The sequence below is a fragment of the Erinaceus europaeus genome, chromosome 2 (genome assembly GCF_950295315.1).
Source record: "Erinaceus europaeus chromosome 2, mEriEur2.1, whole genome shotgun sequence".
Classification (NCBI taxonomy): domain Eukaryota; kingdom Metazoa; phylum Chordata; class Mammalia; order Eulipotyphla; family Erinaceidae; genus Erinaceus; species Erinaceus europaeus.
This window is the reverse complement of record NC_080163.1, coordinates 99,092,423-99,119,254: the sequence shown is the minus strand read 5'-3', so window position 1 is coordinate 99,119,254 and position 26,832 is coordinate 99,092,423. Positions and strand designations below refer to the sequence as shown.

Genomic DNA, 26,832 nt, shown 5'->3' with positions numbered 1-26,832 from the left:
ATGGGAAAAATAGCCTCCAGGAGCAGTGGATTCCTAGTGCTAACACCAAGCCACAGCAAAAACCTGGAGTCAAAAAAAAAAAGCATGCATTTAATTATATAAAGTTTATATTTCAAATTAAGATAACTCAAGTAAAGAATAATAGAAATAATTACAATCTTACAGAAATGTTTGAAAGATCTGTTAATTACCAAACATCATTATTAACTTCTAAAAAGTTCTTGGCCAAGGAGATAGCCATGGTTATGCAGAAGGCTTTCGTGACTGAGGCTCAGAGGTCCCAGGTTCAATCCCCCACACCACCATAAGCTAGAGCTGAGCAGTGCTCTGATCTCTCTCTCTTCATGCATCTTTTTCATTAAAAAAACAAAAAAAAAAATCCAGTTTTTATGTTGACCAGTATCAATTTGTAGTGATTATTATTTGTTAATAATTTCATAAAATAGTGTGCCTATCTTATGACTATCTCTAGAATAATTTCTTGAATAATTTACTTATTTTGTGGGGAGGGGGGCAAAGCTTATTGTAAGACAACTTTTTCAAATCAGTAATAACAAGAAAAGACAGGGGTATCAACTATCTTCTTTCCTATTTCCATTCTGCTTTGTTTTTTTATTTTGAAGGTAAATAGTAACTACCTTTATTTTTCCAGTATTTATTTAATTAATTGTTTATTTATTTAAGTTGTCCAGGAAAACTTCTTTTAGATATAGACAGAGATAGATAGAGATAGGCACCACAGTATTGAAGCTTCCCTTGGGGGAAGTGCCTTGTGGGGGCTGAACTCAAACCTTGGTGATGCCCATGACAAAGTAATCACACTATCCAAATGAGCTCTATGTCTGTTTTTGTTTTGTTTTTTAAAGAAAGGATTAATTAACAAAGCCATAGGGTAGGAGGGGTACAATTCCCACCACCCAATCTCCATATCCCACCCCCTCCCCTGATAGCTTTCCCATTCTCTATCCCTCTGGGAGCATGGACCCAGGGTCATTGTGGGTTGCAGAAGGTAGAAGGTCTGGCTTCTGTAATTGCTTCCCCGCTGAACATGGGTGTTGACTGGTCGGTCCATACTCCCAGTCTGCCTCTCTCTTTCCCTAGTAGGATGGGTCTCTGGGGAAGCAGAGCTCCAGGACACATTGGTGGGTTCTTCAGTCTAGGGAAGCCTGGCCGGCATCCTGATGACATCTGGAACCTGGTGACTGAAAAGAGAGTTAACATACGAAGCCAAGCAAATTGTTAAGCAATCATGGACCCAAAGCTTGGAATAGTGGAGAGGAAGTGTTAGGGGGGTACTCACTGCAAACTCTAGTGTACTTCTGCTTTCAGGTATATATTTTGCAGTAGTTTACGAATACGTGTGAACATATGCTTTCTCTCACAGAAACTGATGTATATCTAGGTTTGGGGACTTTGTCAGAAAGTGAACCACCTGAGACGGAATTAGAGTATACTATGAAAGGAAAGGTCTCACCCGAGTAATGAAGCTGAAGGGTTGTCATTCCACACGTGAAGTCTCTGGACACAGTCTGAAGTGAAGCATGTTGAGGTGGCAGTCGTTGTGTCGGTTAGGTTGTGATCGGCAGATGCAATATTATTTGATATGGATTGGGAGAGACATACGGGAAAGTGGGCCCTATCCAAGGGTTCCAGGACTGGGGGAAGTAGAGGCTCTATAGTGGAGATGTGAGGTTCCTGCTGTCTTAGGGTTCAAAAAGACAATCGATAATTAATGTTATCATCACATTATTTGGTAATTGGGTTAACTTTGAAAAGTCCTTTTGTTAGGGTTTGCTGTACAGTACCCAGTATCTTGTATATAGCTGTGCTATTGGTTGTTTCTGATCTACTTGGTCTAGGCTTTTGAGAGAGTCTGCGTATCAATTACACAGCCTATATATTGAAAAGATTCAGTTTGTGTTTTGAAAAACCTCGAGACATACAATTAATTTCCCCCCTCTTGTATTAATTAACTAGTGATTTATATGACTACATTTTACTAGGAGTATACATAAACACCATTCCCATCACCAAAAGACTGTGACCCATCCCTCCCACCCACTCCCACCCCCCACTGGCCCAGGAAGCTGCATGTCTACCCCTCACCACAGGGTTTTTACTTTGATGCCCTACTTACAATTTGGTCAGGTCCTGCTTTTAGTTTCCCTTTCAGATCTTCTTCCTCAACTTCTGTTGATGAGTGGGATCATCCCATACTCATCTTTATCTTTCTGACTTAGCTCACTTAACATAATTCCTTCTAGCTCTGTCCAAGATGGGTCAGAGAAGGTGGGTTCATTGTTCTTGATAGCTGCATACTATTCCATTGTGTATATATACCACAGCTTTCTCAGCCACTCATCTGTTGTTGGGCACCTGGGTTGCTTCCAGGTTTTAGCTATTATGAATTGTGCTGTTATGAACACTATGTCTGTTTTAATGCTGACTAATATCAATTGTTTTTAATTACCACCAAGGTTATTGCCGCCGCTCTGCTGGCGGCCAGTTTTTTCTTTTCTTTTCTTTTCTTTTCTTTTCTTTTCTTTTCTTTTCTTTGCTTTTCTATTTTGTTTAATAGCATAGAGAGAAATTGAGAGGGAGAGGAGAGAAAGACACCTACAGACCTACTTCACTGCTCACGAAGTGTCCTTCCTGCAGGTGTAAAGTGGGACCTCAAACCCATTTAAATAAAATTTTATTACAGCTAGGAGTTCATCTTAAGGATAATAAATGTCTTCAGTTCATAAATTTTGAGGATCCTAATGTACCATCCTGAATACATTCATTTATCATAACTGCTGGTAACATGAGTAGCTTTTGTTTTACATGATCAGATGACATTTTACAAATATTAAAATTGGTTCAACTGCTAAAATCATATATACATGGAAAGGTATAATTTAATAAGCCACTAAATTTTGATTAAGTAATAATAATTATGTTTTTATATGATTTGCCAATGGATACCTCTGTTTTTAATCAGGAGCTTTATGCCTTTTGTGCTAGGAAAAAATCTCCAAATACTGGTTTTTGAAATGGTTTGGAGGATACAAAGAATTCTTTAAGTAATTTGGAAAATGGAAATTGGACTGAGAGGTTTTAATTATCTTGCTAATTTAAAAGGCTACTATAATTACCTAGGTCTTCGATGAAACAGATGTAAAATTCATAGGACATGAATTATATAGAGAAATGATTGAATTTGTTGAATGGATGAGACCAGCATGAAGTACTAAAAAAAGGAAGCATTGTAGTATATATTTTCATGGTTTTTGTATATGCTGAAAGGTAAGTGGGGAGGGGGGGTTAACATGCCTCCAGAGGACGTTTTGCCTTTTAATTTCAAGTAGAGGGAGGTGGAGAATAGTAGAGAACCAAAGGAGAGACCACAGCACTGTTCCACCATTTGTGTAGTTTCCCCTGCTCCTATGTGGTATTAGTGACTCTAGTCTGGGTTCCTATGCAAAGTAAAGTATGTACTTTACTGGTGAGCTTTCTCCTTTGCCCTTTAATGAATTTTTAAGGGAGGTTTTAGGTTCACAGCATGTACAGAGATACATGTATACCTATTGCCCCCATTTCTGTACAGCCTCTCTCACTATCCAGATTCTTCATCAGGGTAGTAGATTTGTAATTGTCACACAGAGTTTGTAGTTTACATTAGGACTAACTCTTGCTGTTGTTTATTTTATGGATCTGGACAAAAGTATCATGATATGTGCTCATTATTATAGTACTGTACACTTTGCTCTTGCTCTAACAATCCTCTGTACTATACATCTTTCCCTATACCTAGACATGGAAACTACTGAAACTTTTATTGTCACTATAGATTCTCCTTTTGCAGCATGCCATGTAGTTGGTTGGAAACATACATAGCATATCTGGAGATGTGAGGGTCCAGGACACATTGGTGAGGTCGTCTGCTCAAAGAAGCTGGGATGGAGTTGTGGTAGCATCTGTAACTTAGTGTCTGGAAGGTGATACAACCTAAATTGAGACAAAATGGTTAATGAATAGGAACCAAAAAGTAGGATTAGAGCAGGTGAGATTAGGGATGTTAGGGTAGATGGAAACTGGGAAAACCATTTTAGACATGTTCCCGGGGACACAAAACTATGGTAGTTTTGCTTTAGTTTGGTAGCTAGCCTGAGGTTGGATACAAATATTGTCTGATGATGGGATACAGAGTTCTGGTGGTGGGAATTGTACCCCTCTTATCCTATGGTCTTGTCATTATTTTCATTTTATAATTAAAAACTTAAAAGTATGTAAAAAAAAACAAACTAAAAACCAGAATATTATCTGAGAGAATGGTGTCAGAGTAAAGGGCTAGAAAGTTGAATTACGGCAGGGAATAGCTCCTATTCTAGTGAAAAAAAAAATTCTGTGGCTAAAATTAACTATCTCCATCTACTGCTCCAGGGCATATATATTTAGCACCAGAGCCTGTGTAACCTCTAAGTCCCTATTGGTCTGAGCTTATAGCTCATGGTCACATCTGAAGAACAATGCAGGTTGCACTCAACTCAGGACCAGTCTTTTTTGAGTGGCAGGGCAGGATGTCCCCAGCTTCCCCTCAGAGACTGGGGCTATTACTTTATAGTAAAGGCAAGGTTCTGGAATATTTTTATATCCTGTGCTCCTAAACAGTTAACAAGAAATCAACCTCATTAACAATAACTTTTGAAGAAATTGATTGTATAACTTTGGTTGTCAGGGAAGTTTGTATTTATCAGTAGATGCAATTTTTCCATTTCTGCTTTGCCTTGAAAAAATGCTCCTGAATGGAGCATTTCTGCAGTGATTATCATGTTCACAGACTCAGTCAAATCAGATCAGTCAGCTCCTTCTCATCAGTGCTGTTCTTGAGGTGTTAGTTATCTTGAGTACACATCTACTGACATTGCCACAGAAAGTCTGCAGCTCAATAAAATGTGATTTTCTCAGATAGCCAGTGTAAATTAATATGTGTTAAAATGAAAATTAGTTTCCTTTGTAAGTCATTTTCAGACTAAATACCCTGTAATCTCAATAGCTACATAATCCAAAAGCAATAATATATTTCAGTCTTAAGTTATAATAATATGTCTATGTTGTAACCCCCACATTAGAATTGTAACAGTGATTAAATATACAGGTTGAGGTCAAAAGAAAATTATGGTTTTTTTTGTTATTGCTGGATTTTCACTCATTCTGGAAAACTGTTTCAGATAGAGACAGACAGAGACCCTGGGGGAGGAGGGGAGGAGTGTGGTGGGGTAAGGTACCATATCACCAAAGCTATCTCTTTTTCTGTTTGTTCGTTTTGCCTCCAGGGTTATCACTTGGGCTCCATGACAGCACTACAATTCCACTGCTCCTGGAATCCAGTTTTTCCTTTTTATTTGACAGGACAGAGAGAAATTTAGAGGGGAAGATAGAGAGGAAGAGAGAGAAAGAGCTACAGTCCTGTTTCACTTTCTTCTTCTAGCGTTTGCCCTTCTTCCATAGCCAGTCAACAGGTCAGGTTGAAAGCTTTCAGGAGCTGCTTGTTGCTGGCTTTGAAAGTGACTGGGATCCATGTGGATTCAGTCGGCTAGGAAGGATCATCAGTTTCCCCAATGAATGGGTACTCACGGGATGTACCATGAGAAGGTTGGTCCAATGCATCCCACCTGTTTCACTGCTGTGAAGCAACTCCTTGCAGGTGGAGAGCCAGGGCCTCAAACCAGGGTCTTTGCACTTCATACTATGAGCACCTGCTCCTCCAAAGCTTCCTTGAATGGAGACACAGACCACGCAAACCACCTGGGTAGTTTGTATGTAAATGCAGGCACATTATCCAATTGAGCTATCTTGCTGACATCACATTTAATTTTTAAAATTTCAAGTCTTAAAAAAATAATTATGGCTATGTTTAATACTTTTTTTTACTAATAATCCTCTAAGAGTTCAAAAATGTATTTTGAATAAAAGTGAAAACAAAAGATGATAACAAGAAGATGATTATCGTAACAGTGATTTGCATGTTCGCATGAACTGGTACTAAATGATGATGTGATAATTTGATGTTTTAAATATTAATTATGAAGCTTGCAGTTGATTCCTATCATCTTATGGCAGTTTTTACCATCCATGGTCAACAAATTAATTAACTGAAACCTAACTAGGAAATTTTATTGATTTTTTTCTTTGTAAATTAGGAAGAAGTGAGATTTTATATATGTTAATGATGTAATAAACTATGGCTAAACAACAACAACAATGTGGCCATATTATTTATCTAACTTCCCACAACAGCAAATTTTTCTTCTTAAATATAAGCAGGGACAAACTTTTTAGCAATCAAATATAATGATTGTTCAATGTGAGAAACACCAAGTACATCAACCATAGATTTTTTTTATATTTTTTTATATTTATTTATTTCCCATTCTGTTGCCCTTGTTGTTGTAGTTATTATTGTTGCTGTTATTGATGTCATCCTTGTTAGATAGGACAGAGAGAAATGGAGAGAGGAAGGGGAAGACAGAAAGGAGAGAAAGATAGACACCTCCAGACCTGCTTCACTGCCTGTGAAGCGACTCCCCTGCAGGTGGGGAGCCAGGCTCGAACCGTGATTCTTACACCGGTCCTTGGGCTTCGTGCCACCTGTGCTTAACCCGTTGCATCCATAGATTTCTTTTGATTATATCAAGCCTTAAGAAATAACAAATCATCAATTTTACAAATATATATAATTTTTACTGACTTTGGCTGTTGGTTGTACCAGCTATATATTTTGAAAGTAAGGTTTATTATGGATCATGTTTCTGGTTAAATGATATCACATAGGAGCTTCTTTTTATTTTCTTCATGACAGTCGAGAAACACATGCTTATTTTCAACTCACAAATGAGAAAGTGACTTTGGGAGCTCACATGTTCATAAAACTCGTGACCAAGTCCTCTGATTCAAGTGTAGTAGTAATTTTTATTTCTTTCAGTTTTCATTTGTTTGGTGTTTTTCACTGTATTCCTTAAGCATCATGACATTGGATTCAAAAAGGATTTCCTTTAAAAGTAGCTATTGGGAGTCAGGCAGTAGCACAGTGGGTTAAGCGCATGTGGCGTGAAGCAAGAAAGATCCCGGTTCGAGCCCTCGGCTCCCCACCTGCAGGGGAGTCGCTTCACAAGCGGTGAAGCAGGTCTGCAGGTGTCTATCTTTCTCTCCCCCTCTCTGTCTTCCCCTCCTCTCTCCATTTCTTTCTGGCCTATCCAATAACAACGACATCAATAGCAACAACAATAGCTACAACAACAATAAAAAAACTAGGGCAACAAAATGGAAAATAAACAAATAAATAAAATAAAAAATTTTAAGTATCTATCAATGAATGGTGAAACAGCTCATTTGGGTAGTGTGCTATAATTTTGCCACATGTATGACACAGACTTGAGCCCAGCCCTCTCGGCACTGAATGAAGCTTCCAGTTTATGGTCTCTTTTGCTCTCTATCTCTGCCTCTCTGTCTCCATCTTTTAAAAATAGCTCCCACCAAAAAATTCAAATATTTTTTCATGATCAGAAGAAAATTTAAATTCTCAGAAATCATTCCACTAAGAATAAAAGTAGCTTATCTTTGATGCAGGAGGTAGCACAGTGGATGGAACATTGTACCTTCAGGAACAGATTCCTGATTTTTATTGTTGTATGCTCTGATTCTCTTTCTTTTTCATATATATATATATATATATATATATATATTCCTTACATATTTATTGAATAGAGACATCCAGAAATTGAGATGAAGAGGGAGGTAGAGTGGGAGAGACAGAGAGACACCTGTAGACCTGCTTCACCACTTGTGAAGCTTTCCCTCTGCAGGAGGGGACTAGGGGCTTGAGCCCAGGTCAAGCACAGTGTAACATATGTGCTCACCCAGGTGTGCCACCATTCAGCCCCACTCTGGTTCTCTTCCTCTTTTTCTTTTTCTCATAAACAAATGAATAAATATTTTTAAAGTAGCTTATCTATTTTCTTAGTACCCAGATTTCTCTTTCTCCCTCTGTACCTTATCTCTAGCAATGGATTGCTGAAAATAAACATTAATTCTTCAATTTTAGAAATTATACAATTCTATGATAAAATACAAAATAGGGATATAGACTAACATTAATGTTTTTCTTTGTTTCATTTGAAAGCTTTAGGAAATAGAAACTATGACTATTTGAAACCTTGCTGATTTATACTAAGTAGTAAAACTACCTTTTATTTTTATTACTGAGAATAAAATGTAGTAATGGAGAAATTTTATCACAACAAAGATTTATTCTATAACATTCAATTTAATTAATTTTCAATAATATTGTACCTTCCAGAGTAAAACAGTGTAACCATTATTATTTCAAAAGTCATTCTTTTCATTATAGAAATAGCAACACAGTTCAAAGTGTGCCTATACACTTGAGTCAAATCCTACTGAATTATATGCCTGATTCTAAAATGAACAGGAAATTCAAAAGAAGCTTTTGAAAAAACCTCGTGGGACAGAAAAAAAATGCCTTCAAGATAGGATGCAGTCAAAAGCAGAGTGATTACTCTCCATGGACTTTTAAGTTGCTTTTAGCCCTCCAAGGCCATGTGTTTTAAGCTGCTATATCATGCTCATTGTTGTTGAAGCTATAAATTTGTCTTTAAATCTACAGTTGCAAATAACAAAAATGTTAATAAGGAAGGCTTTTTTATTTTCTTCAAAGAACTTACATTAATGAGATTTCTGCAGTTTTAGGATGGCTTCCAAATTTTCTGGACTCTTTTTTTCCTGGAATGAGATCTTTCTTTGAATAACTTTCCCAGACTCAAGAACTTCTTATTCTTTCAGTTTCTCTAAACGTGAGATGAACTCTGATTTACTTAGCCCGTATGGTTCTATCATTCAAGCAAAACATATAATTTGGTAATAATAGAAATAATCAAAACTATATTTTCTAGAATAGAAATAGCTAATACTTTATCTGTGCTTCTCATGTGCCAGCTTTCACATGAAATATTTTCATGTATTATTTCTTTTTACCCCCACTATTAATTTGTGAGATGAGTTTAATAGTTGTTATTATTTTACCAAGTATGGAGATCAGCCTCTTTCAATATGGCTTAAAATCCTATGCTTTTAGTCAGTATGCTTTAAGACTCCCTTTCCTGCTAAATAACTGACATTTAGGTAAGATAAATATTAAGTGATAAACCAGTATTTTTTCTTTTGATTTTATTTAATTGATTTAATAATGATTGACAAGACCATAAGATAATAGGGGTACAATTTTACACAAGTCCCACTGCCAGAGTTCTGTATCTCATTACCTCCACTGGAAGCTTTCCTATTCTTTAATGCCTTTGGTACTATGGGTCCATAATCATTATGGGGTGCAGAAGGTGGAAGGTCTGGCTTCTGTAATTGCTTCTGCACTGGACAGGACACGGGTGTCGACAGGTTGATCCATACTCCCACTGTATTTCTATCTACCCCTAGTGGGCTTGGGTTCTGTGGAGATGGGGTTCCAGGACACATTGGTAAGGTCCTCTGCCCAGGGAAGTCAGGTTGGCATCATGGTAGCATCTGCAACTTGGTGGCTAAAAAAGCATTAAGATATAAAGCAGAAGAAATTGTTTAATAATCTGGAACCTAAAGGCAGAAATAAAGCAGGTGAGATTTGGGGTCTCCTGTTTGGAAAAAAAGCTAGAAGGTCTATTTTAGGTATATTCCAAGCAGCCCATGACTTTTACTAATTTCTGTCTGAGTCTGACAGCTAGCTAACATGTAGGTAGAGTAAAGGTATTGTCTGGGGAGATGGTGTCAGAGTTGGGAATAGAACTACAAAGCTGGATCAGGGAAGAGAGTAGTTCCAGAATATAGGAAAAGTATATAACTACTGTTAACTGTAAACCCTATCAATCAGACCTAGGCCCATATTCAGCAGAAGAGCCTGTGTAACCTCTGCACCCCTGAAGGTCTGAGCTTGCATTCCATGATCATAGAAAGAAACATTCTAGGCTGCACTCATGTCAGGACTTGTCTTCCTCAAGTGGCAGGGTATGTTGACCCAGAATCCCTTCGAAGAGTGGGGCAGTCCCTACCATTGTTGTTCCATGTTGAGGGCAAGGTTCTGTGGTGACCCAAAGGAGGATCCACTATGTTGTTCCTGATGGAGGTAAACAGTGACAGTTAAGAGAGGAATCTATTAGAGGTCTAGACTCATCATGTCTTATGTGAGAATCCCAGGATTCCCTGACTAGGGCCCCTGGTTATGGGGTGGCCTGGTTGTGACCAAAACAGTCATTATTAAAGTATGCTGGTCTCTTGCTCTTATCCAGTATTTGTAGTTATTACTTTGTCTGACAAGGTTAGCTTTGGAGTGCTTGAGGGAATTAAAATAGGATATAGGTGAGCAGGATGTCTAGATCTAAGTAGAAACTATTTGATTATTATTTGATAGTTTCTTTTTTTTTAGGTCTTTCTATTTGCAATTAGTCACTGTAAACTACTGTGAACTTTTACTTTAACGTATTTATTTTCCCCCAACTTATGGATAAATGTGCACATAAGCTTTATCTCATGGGCCCTGGTCTATATCTAGGTTCTGTGGCTTTGTTAGGGAGTGCACCACCTAAAATGGAATTAAGGAATCCTAATGAGCTAGAAAAGGTCTCACCTGACCTTTCCTTTCATAGTATGCTCTAATTCCATTTCAGGTGGTTCACTTCCTAACAAAGTCCCAAAACCTAGATATAGACCAGGTCTCATGAGATAGGGCATATGTTCACATGTATCCATAAATTAGGGCAAAATATATACCTGAAAGCAAAAGTACACAATAGTCTGCAGTGAGTCAGTATAGAGTTCATAATGAAATAGTGTCTACTTAGACTTAGATACCCTCCTCACCTACTTTCTATTACAGTTCTGTCGCTCAGTCCAAAGCTAACCTTATCAAAGCAAGGACTGCAAAACTTAAATAAGAGCAAAAGACTGGATACTTTAATGATGACACTTTAGTCACTATCAGGCCATCCCATCAGCTGGGGCCCTAGTTGGGGAGTCCTGAGATTCCCAAACAGACATCATGGGCTTAGGCCTCAAATTAATCGCTCTCTCCATTGTTACCAGCCATCTCTATCAGGAACAATACAATTGACACCTTTGTGGGCCCCCATAGGACCTTGCCCTCAACTTGGATCAGCAACGGTAGAGAAAGTTCCATCCTCCGAAGTGAGACTGGACAACACACTCTATGCTACACCTGAGGAAGATGGGTCCTGAAATTGGGGCAGCTTGGAATGTTCCTACTCACGACCTCAGATTTAGAGGGATGTAGAGGTCACACAGGCTCCTAAGCTGATTATGGGCCCCAGATCACATCAAATCGACGGGGTTTACAATCAACAATATTTATAACCCTTTCCCATATTAAGGAGCTACTCTCTTCCCTGATCCAGCTTTCTGGTCCTTTTTCAGCCATGACATCATCTCCCCAGACAATAATTGGGATCTACATACATATTCAGGCTCAGGGGAAAAAAAACAAACTAGTATAGCCACAGGCCCTTTGGAATATAACTAAAATATGCCTACTAGCTATCTACAAAACAGAGATATCCCAACTCTTCATCTGCACTATTTCAGCCTTTAGATTCATGATTAGTCAACAATTTGTTTGGCTTTATATGTTAACTCTCTTTTCAGCCACGAGGTTCCAGATGTGAGCATGATGCCAACCAGACTTAACTGGACAGACAACCTCACCAATGTGTCCTGGAGCTCCAATTCCTCAGAACCTCGCCCCACTAGGGAAATAGAGAGACAGGATGAGAGTATGGATCGACCTGTCAATGCCCATGTTCAGCAGGAAGTAATTACAGAAGCCAGACCTTCCACCTTCTGCATCCCACAATAACCTTGGGTCCATACTCCCAGAGGGTTAAAGAATAGGACAGCTATCAAGGGAGGGCATGGGATATGGAGTTCTGGTGGTGAGAATTGTATGGAGTTGTACCCCTCTTATCCTATGGTTTTGTCAGTGTTTCCTTTTCATAATAAATAAATAAAAAGAAAAAATAAATAAATAAAAGGTCTCATGCAGGTAATGGAGCTGAAGCGTTGATATTCCACACCTGAAGTTTCTGGACACAATTTGAAATGAAACATGCCTAGGTGGTACTGGTTGCATTGATTTGGTTGAAATCAGCACATGCAGTATCAAATGATATGGATCTAGAGAATCATGAAAGAAAATAAGCCCAACCCTAGAGGTTCAAGGACTGGGAGAAATATGGGTTTTATAGAAAGTGGGGAAGGTTCCTCTTGTCTTAGAGTTTAAGATATTTAGTTATTGTTATAAATAAGTTACTTGGGAACTTGATTTACTTTGAAAATCCCATGGTTAGGATTTTCTTGTATCATACAATACCTCACCATGATTTGTATCATTTAATGCTATTTACAAATAGTTGTATATTATATACTGATAAGAGTGTTGCTTCTACTCTCCCTGGTATAAGATTATAGGTAATTTAATATTTCAAAGAAAAAGTCATTATTAAAAAAGAAAAGAGAAAGTAGTTATTAGAAATGCATTAACATGGGGGTCGGGAGGTGGTGCAGTGGGTTAAGCGCATGTGGCGCAAAGCGCAAGGACCGGCGTAAGGATCCCGGTTCCAGCCCCCGGCTCCCCACCTGCAGGGGAGTCGCTTCACAGGCGGTGAAGCAGATCTGCAGGTGTCTATCTTTCTCTCCCCCTCTCTGTCTTCCCCTCCTCTCTCCATCTCTCTCCCCCTCTCTGTCTTCCTCTCCTCTCTCCATCTCTCTCTGTCCTATACAACAACGAACAACATCAGCAATGGAAATAATAATATCCACAACGAGGCTACAACAACAAGGGCAACAAAAGGGGGAAAAATGGCCTCCAGGAGCGGTAGATTCATGGTGCAGGCACAGAGCCCAGCAATAACCCTGGAGAAAAAAAAAAAAGAAATGCATTAACATTTAAAATTCAGTCAGGTTACCAATTTGAAACCTTAAGTGCTTAGATTGAAGAAATATATACTCAGAATTGAGTTCTGTGCATCAGGAAGTTTGAGACATTCAATCTATTTTCTCATTCTCATATTGACTAAATAGTGATTTGTAAGACTATATGTTGAGAGGCGTGTGTATATTAATACCATCCCCACCACCAAAATTCTCTGACCATACCCCCACCCCTTATATTAGAAAATCTACTCTCACCCTCCACCCAGAGATATTTACTTGGTGCAGTACTCCAAACTCACTCAAATTCTGATTTGTGTTTCCCTTTCTTTCTCAACTTCTGTTTATAAGTAGGATAATCCCATACTCATCTTTTTATTTCTGACTTATCTCACTTAACATAATTTCTTCTAGCTCCATCTAAGATGAGTCAGATAATACCACAACTTTCTCAACCATTCATTTGTTGTTGGGAACCTGGGCCATTTCCAGGTTTTGGTTATTATGAATTTTGCTGCTATGAACATAGATGCACATAAATCTTTTTGGATGGCTGTGCTCGACTCCTCAGGGTGTATACCTAGGAGAGGAATTACTAGGTCATAAGTAAAGTCTATTTCTAGCCTTGCAGGTGTTCTCCAGACTGCTTTACTTAGGGGTTGGACCAGTTTACATTCCCACCAACAGTGAAGGAGGGATCCTTTGTCCTCTCTGACTCCCCAGCATTTGTTGCTGTCATTTTTGATGTATGACATTCTCACAGGGGTGAGGTAGTGTCTCCTTGTCTTTATTCACATTTCTCTGACAATGACTTGGAGTAATTTTTCATATGTCTGTTGACCTTTTGGATCTCTTCTGTGTGAATGTTTTGTTTATATCCTCTCCCCACATCTGAATTGGGCCATTTTCTTCTTTTGTTGCTAAATTTGGTGAGTTCTTTATGTTTTGGTTATTAGTCTCTTGTATGGCTTGTAAAGATCTTCTCCTATTCTGTGAGGGGTCTCTTTGTTTGGGTGGTGGTTTCTGTTGCTATGCAGAAGCTTTTCAATGTGATGTAGTCCCATTGATTTGTTTTTGTTTTAGTCTTCCTTGAAATTGGGTTTGTATCATAAAAGATGCCCTTGAGATTTAGATGGGAATTTGTTTCACCAATGTTTCCCTCTAAGTACTTATAGATAGTTTCTGGTCTAACATACAGGCCCTTGATTCATTTGGAATTGGCTTTTGCTTCTGGTGAGATAAAGTAGTTTAGTTTCATTCTTCTGTATATTTCAACCCAATTTTCACAGTACCATTTTTTGAATCGACCCTTTTCCCTCCACTTAATAGTATGGATCCCCTAATCAAAGATTAGATGTCCATAGGTGGGGGATTTACTTCTGGTCTTTCAATTGTGTTCCACTGGTCTGTGTATCTATTTTTGTTCAAGTATCAGGCAGTCTTGAATATAATGGCCTTATAATATAGTTTGAAATCTGGGAATATGATGCCTCCATTTCTGTTTCTTTTTCTTAAGAATGTTTTAGTGATTCTAGGTGTTTTCTGGTTCCATATAAATGATTGTAAATTTTGTTCTATTCTCTTAAATAATGTTGGTGGGACCTTGATGGGTATAAAATTAAATTTATATATGGCTCTGGATATAATATTCATTTTGATGACATTAATTCTTCCAATCTATGAACATCGGGTATTTCCCATTTATCTATTCATTTTTTATTTCCTTGAATAGTGACTCATAATTTTCAGTATGCAAGTCTTTCACTTCTTTGGTTAGGTTTATCCCTAGATATTTTATTGATTTTGCTGCAACAGTGAATGAGAGTGATTTATGGATATCCTCTTTGGAAATAGTGTTTGTGTAAAGAAATGCCACTGATTTTTGTACACTGATTTTGTAGCCTGACACTTTGCTATATTGCCTAATGATTTCCATAAGTTTTCTGCTGGATTTTTTTTAGTTTTTTCTATGTATATTATCATGTCATCTGCAAATAGGGAGAGTTTGACTTCTTCCCTTTCAGTATGTATTCCTTTGATTCCTTTCTTTTGCCTTATTGCTATGGTGAGAGAACTTCCAATACTATGTTGAAGAGTAATAGCGATAGTGGGCATCCCTGTCTAGTGCCTGATCTGAGGGGGAGTGCTTTCAGCTTCTCCACATTAAATATAATGTTGGCTGAAGGTTTGCTATATATATACTCCACTATCCAGTATATTGTGTCACAACAATACAGATTACTGACATGACAAGTGAATAGCAACTGATCTTTACAGGATTTTTGGCAATAGTTTTGGGCTTATGGATCTTTGTTTTATCTTCATTGGGTGTATAAGGAATTAGTGATGTGTTAGCTTAAAGAGAGAAAAAGGAATTCTAAGTAGATAACCAGTGAACTTTTCCTACTGTTGGTTTGATTCACTATTTTTCAGACTGGAGAAAGGAGAAGGATCATCCAAGAAATTCTTTCTCTTTTGTTGACAGACAAAAGTGCAAAATCAAATAGTAACTTCTACACAATTATTACAAGCATGATGTTTGCAGATTGAAGAATGAATTGCATGGGTGACTTATCCTCTGAAAATAAGCAGAAATGTAGTTTTCTTTTTCCTTCAGGGTATTGCTGGGTTAGGTGCCTGCACCACAAGTCCACTGCTCCTGTAGACTATTTCCCCCCTTTTATTGCTCTTGTTGTTTTATTGTTGTTGTCATTATTTTTGTTATTGATATCATTGTTGTTGATAGGACAGAGAGAAATGGAGAGAGGAGGGCAAGACAGAGAGTGTGAGAGAAAGAGAGACACCTGCAGACCTGCTCACCTGCTTGTGAAGCATCTCCCCCCCCTTGCAGTTGGGGAGCCAGACGCTCCAACCAGGATCCTCACGCTGGTCCTTGTGCTTTGGGCACGTGCACTTAATCCTCTGCGTTACCACCCAATCCCCAGAAATGTAGTTTTTAAATTGTGTGTGTAATTTTTTTTCCATGTTCTATGTTCCTATTAGTTAATGTGCTACTCTTTTTTTTTTTTTTTTTTTGCCTCCAGGGATATCGCTGGGACTCGGTGCCTACACTATGAATCCACTGCACCTGGAGGCTATTTTCCCCATTTTGTTGCCCTTGTTGTAGTTGTTATTATTGTCATAGCTGTTGTTGTTAGATAGGACAGAGAGAAATCGAGAGAGGAAGGGAAGACAGAGAGGAGGAGAGAAAGATAGATACCTGCAGACCTGCTTCACTGTTTTCGAAGCGACCCTCTGCAGGTGGGGAGCAGGGTTCTCAAACCGGGATCCTTACCCCAGCCTAGTAATGTCACATACATGAGTGATGACAGAGAGGACTATATTTAATTCAGTCACAAAGAATTGAAATGTCGATAGGCGAGGTGTAGATTTTGTGGCAGAACACTGTAGTGATGACTAGGTCAATGTAGATTTTGATATCTGATAGCTAAGTCTGATTAATTGATTCCATATGACAAGATAATATGATACTTTTATGAATCTATTTCCATTGTTTTTTTCCTACATCTAATGCCTTCTTACAATGAATTATTCCTGTAAGCATAGGGAAATTGATAATACATGCAATTACATATAAGTTGCTCTAAAAAAATAGTCAGTTTGTATCAATGTATGGATTTGAGTCTGCATATAAGTCTTAGGTCACTATGTCTTTAACTTGTTTTTCAGTTTGCCTAAATACAAGTATTAATACAAATGTTACCTTAGACAATTAAGGTCTATCTATATATAGATCATTTCTATGTAGATAACACTGGTTAAGTGATAAATAGGTAATTTCAAATGTCATTAAAAGCTACCTATATTTTATCAGCTTTTCATTCATCTACCAATATATGCCTTTTCTTTTTCTAGTACCCATACCATGATGAGCTAAAAATTCATTTGACCTGTACTGAAAATATATCTACGATATATAATCTCCTTCTGTCCTTTACAAATATTAAGATATTTCTGAAATACAGAAACACTTTGAAAATTAAAGTTCTATTTCACTAATTTTCTACAGCAAAAATAAAATTAGTATGTTTAATATTCTATTTTACAGTTCACAGAATTATTTTTATTTGGTTAAGTTTTATTTTTATTGGAAAACTTCTATTCTACATGACTGTTGTCTTTTTAAAATCTGTGTGAACACACCTCATCCATCACCATAATGCCGTCTCCCTACATTAGATGACATAGTGCCACAAATTCCTTTCAACTATTCTTCACCCCATTTTTTAAGCCATTTTTTTTTTAAGCCAGAGCACTGCTCAGCTCTGGCTTATAGTGGTGTGGTCAATTGAACCTGGTACTTTGGACCCTCAGGCATAACCATTATGCTATCTACCCCCACCCTCCTCACCCCATTTTTTTAAACATTCTCATTGTCCTCATATCTTCTGGTATTGGCCAAGGGCTTATTAATATTTTATTCTGTCATTTCTCTTGTTTTGTTTACTTTGCACATATGAGTGAGAACATCCAATATTTGTCTTTCTTCTGGCTTATTTCATTAAGCCCAATCTCATCTTTTCTTACAATAGGTGTTGTGCGCCTATACCATACTTTTCTTATTCACTCCTCTGCAGTGGGACTTGGGCTGGATCCCAGTCTTTGCAGTTGTACTGCAATGAACATGAGTGTGCATTATTCTTCAAATAAGCTTTGTGGTTTATGGATAATAACCTAGGAGAAGAGTTGATGGATTATATGACAGGTCTATTTTTAACATTTTGGAAAATTTTTCATAATATTTAAACACAGCATTCTTCTTTTCCAGTAGGTTATATGTTGTCTCTTCGGCTTTTTCTGTTGCAGTTTATTATGCTGACATACCTCTTCATGTTGGCCTGGCTGGGAGTCACTGCTTTCACTTCATTGCCAGTTTACATGTACTTCAATCTGTGGACCATCTGCCGAAACACCACCTTAGTGGAGGGAGCCAATCTCTGCTTGGATCTTCGTCAGTTTGGTAGGTGGATCTCTAACTGTGAAACAATGCTTCATTTTGTTTTACCTAAAGAGCTGCCTCTAAATTACTTTAAACTGCTTTAAAAATCACCATTGCTTCTACTACCAAAGTGACAAATGAAGCACATTCACGTTTAAACACTTGTTTTTTAATTTAATTAAGTAGGAATGTCAGGATAATTAGAAGTTGATCTTACAATATACACATGTCAATCTATATATTAGGACAGACTTTCAGGTTTACTTCCTGATATTGACACAATATAATTGTGATTTTCCTGTCCTAATTCTTTTGTACTTTTCCAAAGTCAGTGAGATGATGTCATCATAAGTATAAGATCGTAGATAAAATTGACAGTTATCCATAGGCTGTCTAGCATTAGCTTCTGCTTTTAATCTTAAATCAGCTACTTCTCCTACTGAAACACGTTCTGAACTGAGAATATGGAAAATTGTAGGCTGATTCCAGCTACATGGAATTCTGTTTAACTATTTGTAAAAACATGAAATTATAGAATAATGTTATGCATACTTACATCTTCCATTTTTACTTGAACTATTGAAATTGAATCTATTAACATCTGGGAACATTCTAAATATTGTGTTCTAATGAGGTTTCTTGATATTTCAAGCCAGTGGAAAACACTTCAATAATGTTGTCTGAAGACTTTGTGCCTCTATGGGTGTACTATAGGTAGATTATGGAGAATAATATACCTATTCTGATATCAACTAGCTATGTCCAAAACAGTGGTCCTCCCACCACATTGTCAAACTCCTCAGGCCCCTGTGGTCTGATCCTAATGAAAAGCAGGCTGACCTGCTTTGAGGAGGAAGTTCCTGGCAAGAAGAGGGTAGAGTAAGTATGAACAGCTCTTGCACTGGGGAAGTTTCCTTTTCCTGTGTTTACGTGGAACATGATTCCAAAGTTAAAACCAGAGCTCTCTTTTATTGCTCAGTGAAGAAATTGTGCATACACATGCATAATTTTCTCTGAAGTTTTTGGAATTTTAGGCACAAGCATAAATGTATTGCTTCGGTTTACTAGCCCAAACTGTATAAAGAAAATTGTATAAAGCTTGTGACCACAACACTAATGTACCACATCTTTACTGTTATGTCTTTTTTCTCTCCTTGTCATGTGTTATTGCTGAGTCTCATTTACATCATGACTCATTGCTAGGTTTTTTATCCTAACTGCTTTAAAGAAACTGAACATATGAGTCTATTTCAGCTAAAAGTTTTTATCATATCTATTAGACAAAATATATCAAGAATCTAATATTTATAAAAAAATTTGTTGACTAATCATGAACCTAAAGGCTGGAATATTATAGATGAAGATTTGTAGTCTCCATTTTGAAGATAGCTAGTAGGACTATTTTAGTTATATTCCAAAGGGCCCATGACTATACTAGTTTTTCCTAAGCCTGACCTCTGATCTTTTATTGCATGATTGCTATCTGAAAGAGAAGAAAAGAGAGTAGCCATGAAAATATTCTTATCAGAGGGAAGATTTTGTACAAAATTACTAAGCCTGATATTGATATCTTCAACAAATAATGGTGAAATCAATGTAACACAAGTGGCATGAGAAAATAAAGGGATTAGACAGAGATGAAGTTGAAAAGCTCAAGGAACATATAGTCATGATGCATGCACAAGAGTATTAATATAATTATGGATTTTTTTTGAAGAAAATAGAAAATATTTGCAGAGGGGAACAGAAGGGAAGAAGGATAACAATATAATTCAGAAAGCTCATTCTGGCTGTCGTATGGAAAATAAACTGTAGCTAGAAGGATAGAGCTAGCAGTTTCCCGCAGTAATTTCACTGTGGAATATTGGAGACTTAGGCCTAAGTAGAAGCAAGAAAGACATAAAGAAATTACCTCATTCTGCATGTATTTTAAAGCTAAGTTGAGAGAATTTTTGGATGGATTGTATGTGAAGTTGAAAGATGAAATTCATGAACACTGTTGTTTATTGAAAGAGCAATGGAGAAGATAAGTTTTTTATTTTGTTTTTACTATTGAGATGGTAAGGGGTATGATAATAGAGTATTTGGGGTTGCCGCACACAGGCAAGGGAAAGAATAGATATCATTTTGAAAATGTTAATTTTTAGATTCTTATTAAAAATATAAATAGGATATTAAAAAAGACTATGGAGTAGCAGCAGCTATATTTTTCTCTCCCTTGTCAACTAGGAATAACAAAAAGAAAATTACCTGAGAAAGCAACAAGATAGGACTAGGATTATTTCAGGAACCCTCCAAGCAGGGGTGAGTGCAAATACTTGTGGCTCATAGAGAAGAGCTCAAGGAGAGATTACTGGGCCTAAAAGTCTATTAAAAGCACAGAGTAGGAAGATGGATCAGAAAACACAATCCAACAATATGTTGTTTACAGGAACCTAACTCAACAAAACAAACACAGACTCAAAGTGAAAGGATGGAAAACTATCATATAAGCTAATGGACCCTCCCCCCCCCCAAAAAAAGGGCAGGAACAACTATTCTCATATCTTACAAAATATACCTTAAAGTAAATAAAATTTAAAAAGATAGGGATAGACATTACTTAATGCTCAGAAGATCAGTAAATCAAGAGGACCTAACAGTTATTAACATCTGTGTACCCAAATGAGAGGCCATCTAAATACATCAAACATCTACTGAAAAGAGCTACAGCAATGTATTAACAGCAACACAGTAGTAGTAGGGGACTTCATGTGTCTCTCAACACCCTACTCTCTCAACTTGACAGATCACCCAGGCATAAAATCAATAAAGAAATGAGGGAGCTAAATGAAGAGGTAAATAAAATAGAACTATTGGATATTTTCAGAGTCATCCACTCCAAGAAACTGGAATACACATTTTATTCAAGTCCACATTGGCTATTCTCAAGGATAGACCATATGTTAGGCCACAAAGACAGTGTCAACAAATTCAAAAGCATTGAAATCATCCCAAGAATCTTCTCATACCACAGTAGAATTAAATTAACACTTAACGACAAAGAAAAAATTAGTAAAACTCCCAAAATATGGAAACTCAACAGTGCACTACTTAACAATTACTGGGTCAAAGAGAAAATTAAGGAAGAAATCAAAATGTTTTGAGAAAATGAAGACATGAGCTATCACAATATTTGGAACACAGCTAAGGTAGTATGGAGAGGGAAATTCGTAGCCATACAAGCATATATTAGGAAACAAGAAAAAGCTCAAATAAACAACCTGACTGTACACCTTAATGACTTAGAAGAAGAGGAAAAAAGGAACCCTAAAGCAACCAGAAGGACTGAAATAACTAAAGTTAGGGCAGAGATAAATAACACTGAAAGAAAGAAAACTAGGACCAGGTGGTGGTGCACCTGGTTAAGTGTACCAACACCTGGGGAGGGCTTCACGAGTGTTGAAGCAGGGCTTTGGGTGTCTTTCTGTCTCTCTCCCTCTCTATTTCTCCCTCCCCTCTCAATTTCTTTTTGTCTCCATACAATAATAAAAATAATTTTTTTAAAGAAAGAAAAGAGAGCCATACAAAAGATCAACAAAGCTAAATGTTGGTTCTTTGAAAGGGTAAGCAAAATTGATAAACTCTTAGCCAGATGCACAATACAAATGGAGAAAACTGAAATAAATAGGATTGTAAATGAAAGAGGAGATATCACAACAGACACCACAGAAAAGTAACGTATCATGTGAGTCTTCTATTAACAACTATATGCCACCAAGCTAGAAAACCTGAAAGAAACAGACAAGTTCATAGATACCTATGAACTTCCAAAGTGGAACTAGAAAATATGAACAGGCCAGTCAAAGCCAAAGAAATTGGAACAGTTATCAAAAACCTTCCCATCCCCAGTCCCCACCTGCAGGGGGAAAGCTTTGCAAGTGATGAAGCAGTGTTTGCAGGTGTCTCTCTGTCTCTCCCTCTCTATCACCCTTCCCCTCAAGATTTCTAGTTGTCTCTATCTGATAAATAAAATAAATATAATAAAAAAATTTAAACTGTTCCCAAGAATAAAAGTCCTGGACAAGCCGCTTTTACAAATGAATTCTAAAAAACCTTCAAGGAAGAGTTAATACCTCTACTTTTAAAACTCTTCCAAAAGATTGAAGACATAGGAATATTACCTTCCAGATTCTATGAAGTCAACATCACCCTGATACCAAAAGTAGACATGGGTAAAACAACAACAACAAAAAGAAAATTACAGACCAATATCTCTGATGAATATAGATGCTAAAATATTGAGCAGAATTCTATCCAAATGGATATAGCAGTATATTAAAAATATCTGGTTGTGAGAATTGTGTGGAGTTCTACCCTTCTTATCATATTTTTTTATTCAGTGTTTCCTTTTTATAAATAAAATTAAAAAATAAATTGTTCATCATGACCAAGTGGAATTTATCCCAGGGATGAAAGCTTGGTTTAATATATGTAAATCAATCAGTGTGATTAACCACATCACAAAAAGTATAAATGGGATTGTCAGGACATTGGATACCTGAACCTTGATTTTAGAACAGCATTAGATTTAAAAGTCACTGATATAGATAATGTCTTAAATGCAAAACTTTGGGACTTGATGAGATTAACAAAACATAAAGAAAACTACACTAAATGCTCAAATAATTCAAGAAAAGAGGTAACACAAACCAGGAGAAATTAAAGATACTGAGAAAGAAAAGTCAGTGAGAAAAAAGCAAAACTAGACTTTAGTTCTTCAAACCTAGACCAAGTAAAGAGAGTATAACAAAAGAGTGATCAACTACCAAATGAAAACTGAGAATTCATCTTTGGTTTTTACACAAGTGAACCATTTTAAGAAAATTTTCTATCAGGGGGGCGGGCGGTGGTGCAGAGGGTTAAGCACACATGGCAAGGACCTGCTTAAAGACTCTGGATTGAGCCCTTAATCCCCCTACCTGAAAGGGGGGATTGCTTCACAGTGGTGAAGCAGGTCTGCAGGTGTCTATCTCTGTCTTCCCCTCTCTATTTTCCCCTTCTCTCTCAATTTCTCTCTGTCATATCCAACAACAGCAGCTATAACAATAACAACTACAACAAGGGCAACAAAATGGGGAAAGTGGCCTCTAGTATCAGTGGATTCTTAGTGCAGGCACCAAGTGCCATTGATAACCCTGGAGGTAAAAAAAAAGTTTCTATGGATAATTGAGGTAAATCTGACTGGAAAGGGATAGAATGGGAAGAAAACAGAGAGGAATTATAAACAATGAACATAACCACATTTTCCAGTTTCTGCAAATGTGAATGAGGAGGTGGGTAAGAAGATAGCTCCTTTGTCCTGGCATTTCACATAAAGGAAGTTTGTGTTTGATCAGCATTAAGAATGAGATCCTTTACAAGGAATCCTTTTTCATAATGATGAATCAGAGGCAAATCTCCAGGGATTATTTGCTCTCTCTCTTAGAATCACCATAGCAGAAAGGAAAGATCACTGTGAAGTATCTTGGCATTTGTTGTGCTGCAAGCACATCATGTTTTAAAAACTCCCATCAAAGGGCAGAGTTCCAAGGAAGGAGAATTGGTATTTCAGTTAATAATGTATGAATATTTTTTAAATGTGTGAATATTTATATTTATTTAAACTAAATAGGGGCCTGGAGGTGATGTACCTGACTGAGTGCACAAATTACCATGCACAGGTACCTGCATTTCAGACTCCCGAGTCCACACTTATAGTAGTGAAGCAGTGCTGCAAGGGTGTTTCTCTACCTCTCTCTATCTCTTCTTCTTCTCTTAACTTCTCTTTGTCCTAACAATAAAATTAAAAAAGGAAAAACTAGATCCTGGTAGCAGTAATATCATGCAGTGATAACCCTGATGGCAAAAACCAAAATAAAATAATGACAACAACAAAACACTAAATACAAATCCGCAAGTTTCAACATTTGTTTATATTTAATTTTTTATTTATAAAAAGAACAAAACCATAGGATAAGAGGGGTACAACTCCACACAATTCCCACCACCAGAACTCCATATCCCATCCCCTCCCCTAATAGCTTTCCTATTTTATTAACCCTCTGGGAGTATGGAATCAGAGTCATTGTGGGTTGCAGAAGGTGGAAGGTCTGGCTTCTGTAATTGCTTCCCCACTGAACATGGGTGTTGACAGGCCGATCCATACTCCCAGCCTGTCTCTCTCTGGGTGGGGCTCTGGGGATGGGAGCCCCAAGACATATTGGTGGGGTTGTCTGTCCAGGGAATTCTGGTTGGCATAATGCTAGCATCTGAAACCTGGTGGCTGAAAAGAGAGTTAACATACAAAGCCAAACAAATTGTTGAACAATCATGAACATAAAGCCTGGAATAGTGCAAATGAAGAGTTGGGGTATACTCCATTTTGTAGATAGCTAGTAGGCAAATTTGGTTGTATTCCAAAGAGTCTGTGGCTGTACTAGTTTTTTGTTTGTTTGTTTGTTTGTTTTGCCCTGAGCCTGAAAGCTGATATGCATGTGGATCCAAGTTATTGTCTGGGGAGATGATGTCATGGCTGGAAAAGGACCAGAAAGCTGCATCAGGGAAGAGAGTAGCTCCCTAATATGGGGAAGGGGTATAAATATTTTTTACTGTAAACCCCATCAATTTGATTTGATATTACACACAACTTATTTTATTCTTGTACAATTATGAGCTTTTAACATTTCAGAATTTCTCAAAATGAGACTAAAAGGTCCGCAATGCTCCAGGCAAATATTCATAGATTTTGATTTAACAGTTTTGTGTTGGAATTCAGAAATGCATATTTTCTACTGTTCCCCAGAAAAATTTGAACTGGAGCAGCCTAAATATGAGTGAAATTACAGTTTTTTAGTTTGTCTTCCTAATAGCACTGTTTTCAATATTAACAGAGCAAATTTACTCCTTTGGGCAATTCACTTCTATAGACCAACAGAAGCTTTGTGCCACCAGAATAATTCAGAGCTAGACTTCAGTGCAGTCTGGGATATAGTTACCAAACAGTTTGGTACAATGCTATTACATTAATGATGCAAATCAATGAAGTAGCTGCAGATGATTCTGAAGATTCTGGTATCTTAAGCTCAGCTAAAATCACATCAACAGTGTTTTATGCTTGAAGTCTAAATAGCTTTGATCTTCAACTCAACAATACTATTATAGTCACTATCAAGCAATGAGAGCTAAAGGAGAATTTTTTTCATTATAATATACCATTAAATAAAGCTTGCTTAGATTTCATCAGCAGAAGTGTCTCTTTTTTTTCTCTGTGTGCTTTTGAAAACATGTTGACTGCTAAACTCTAATTTTCTACATGTTGTAGGGATTGTGACAATTGGAGAGGAAAAGAAAATTTGCACTGTCTCTGAGAATTTCCTGAGGATGTGTGAGTCCACTGAGGTGAGTGTTTTAACAGCCTTTAATTTAGGCAGAATTTTAGCATTCATTTTGTAATATGAGGAGTATATAATAAAATCTATGTTAATTTTTATCATGTTCCATTCAGTCAATTTTATGTGTAGTAATGTTATTCATGAATGATAGAATATAAATATCAGTGTGGCACATACTTAATATACTTTTATAAAATTATAGTAAATATTTTTCTAGAAATGATCAGGTTAATCAAAATTGAAGAAAATTGTAAAGCCATATATTTTCAGTAATTTTTAAGGATTGCTTCTTTCTCTCTCTTGTTGCAATCTCTTTCTTCCTTTCTGCTTTCTTTCTTTTCTTCCTTCCTTCCTTTCTTCTTCCTTCTTTCTTTTGTTCTTTCTTGCTTGCTTTCTTTCATATACGAGAGAAAGAGATTGGGACCAAGGCAACTCTTCTAGGGGATGCAGTGATTGGGACTGAATATGTGGGGACTAACTCATGCATACAGGTTCTGTGCTCTATCCTCTGAGCCAGCTTTTCATCACTATAAATTATACTTAGAAAAAGGTAACATAGCCTTATAGTGTTACAATGCTTGTAAAGCCATCCTTGGCAATCATGATTTCCTCTTCATAATGAGGCCATCTTAAAATGATCAGTTGCAAAGATTTAAACAATTTACAGGGAAAATGTTATTATAACATTTTTTTTTTTAGTGGAGACAGTGATTTGTCATAGATTACAGAGTTCTTAAAACAGAGCCAAATTTCCAATCTTTTCTATTTACAATCCTAACATGCTTTGATTCTCTGTGGTTTACTTTGCAGCTGAACATGACCTTCCATTTGTTCATTGTGGCACTTGCTGGATCTGGGGCAGCAGTTATTGCTATGGTAAGCTCTCAAGCCCTAATGCTTGGTTTCTTTCTTTATTTTTAAAATTATCTTTATTTATTTATTAGATAGAAACAGACAGAAATCAAGAGGGATGGGGGTGATAAAGAGGGAGAGAGACAGAGAGACACCTGCAGCACTGCTTCACCACTAGCAAAGCTTTCTTTCTCCAGGTGGGGACTGGGATTTGAACCCGGGTAACATGTGCACTCAACCAGGTTCAACACTACCCAACCCCAAGGTTTTTTCTTTCCATAGAAATTAAAAATTGCTTGTAAAGGTAATAGCTGGTAGTGCAAAGAGTTCATAAGATTACATGTATTTTAATATCATCCTAAAAAGAAAAAGTGATAAGTGATATGTAAACATAAAAAAAATGCTTATCTGGGAGTTGGATGGTAGCACAGTGAGTTAAGCGCACATGGCACAAAGCTCAAGGACTGGCATAAGGATCCGGGTTCGAGCTCTTGGCTCCTCACCTGCAGGGGAGACCCTTCACAGGCAGTGAAGCAGGTCTGCAGGTGTCTATCTTTCTCTCACCCTCTCTGTCTTCCTCTCCTCTCTCCATTTCTCTCTGTCCTATCCAACAATGATGAC

The 26,832-nt window shown here is 37.2% G+C and overlaps 1 protein-coding gene across 1 annotated transcript in view; it reads left to right on the top strand.

Moving 5' to 3' along the window:
- Positions 1–26,832, top strand: part of GPM6A (glycoprotein M6A) — a 163,494-nt gene that overhangs the window by 124,355 nt on the left and 12,307 nt on the right. Inside the window, exons 4-6 of the mRNA XM_007528261.3 lie at positions 17,815–17,968; positions 25,290–25,366; positions 26,170–26,235. Coding sequence (XP_007528323.1) covers positions 17,815–17,968; positions 25,290–25,366; positions 26,170–26,235 — 297 coding nt within the window. The remainder of the gene's footprint in view (positions 1–17,814; positions 17,969–25,289; positions 25,367–26,169; positions 26,236–26,832) is intronic.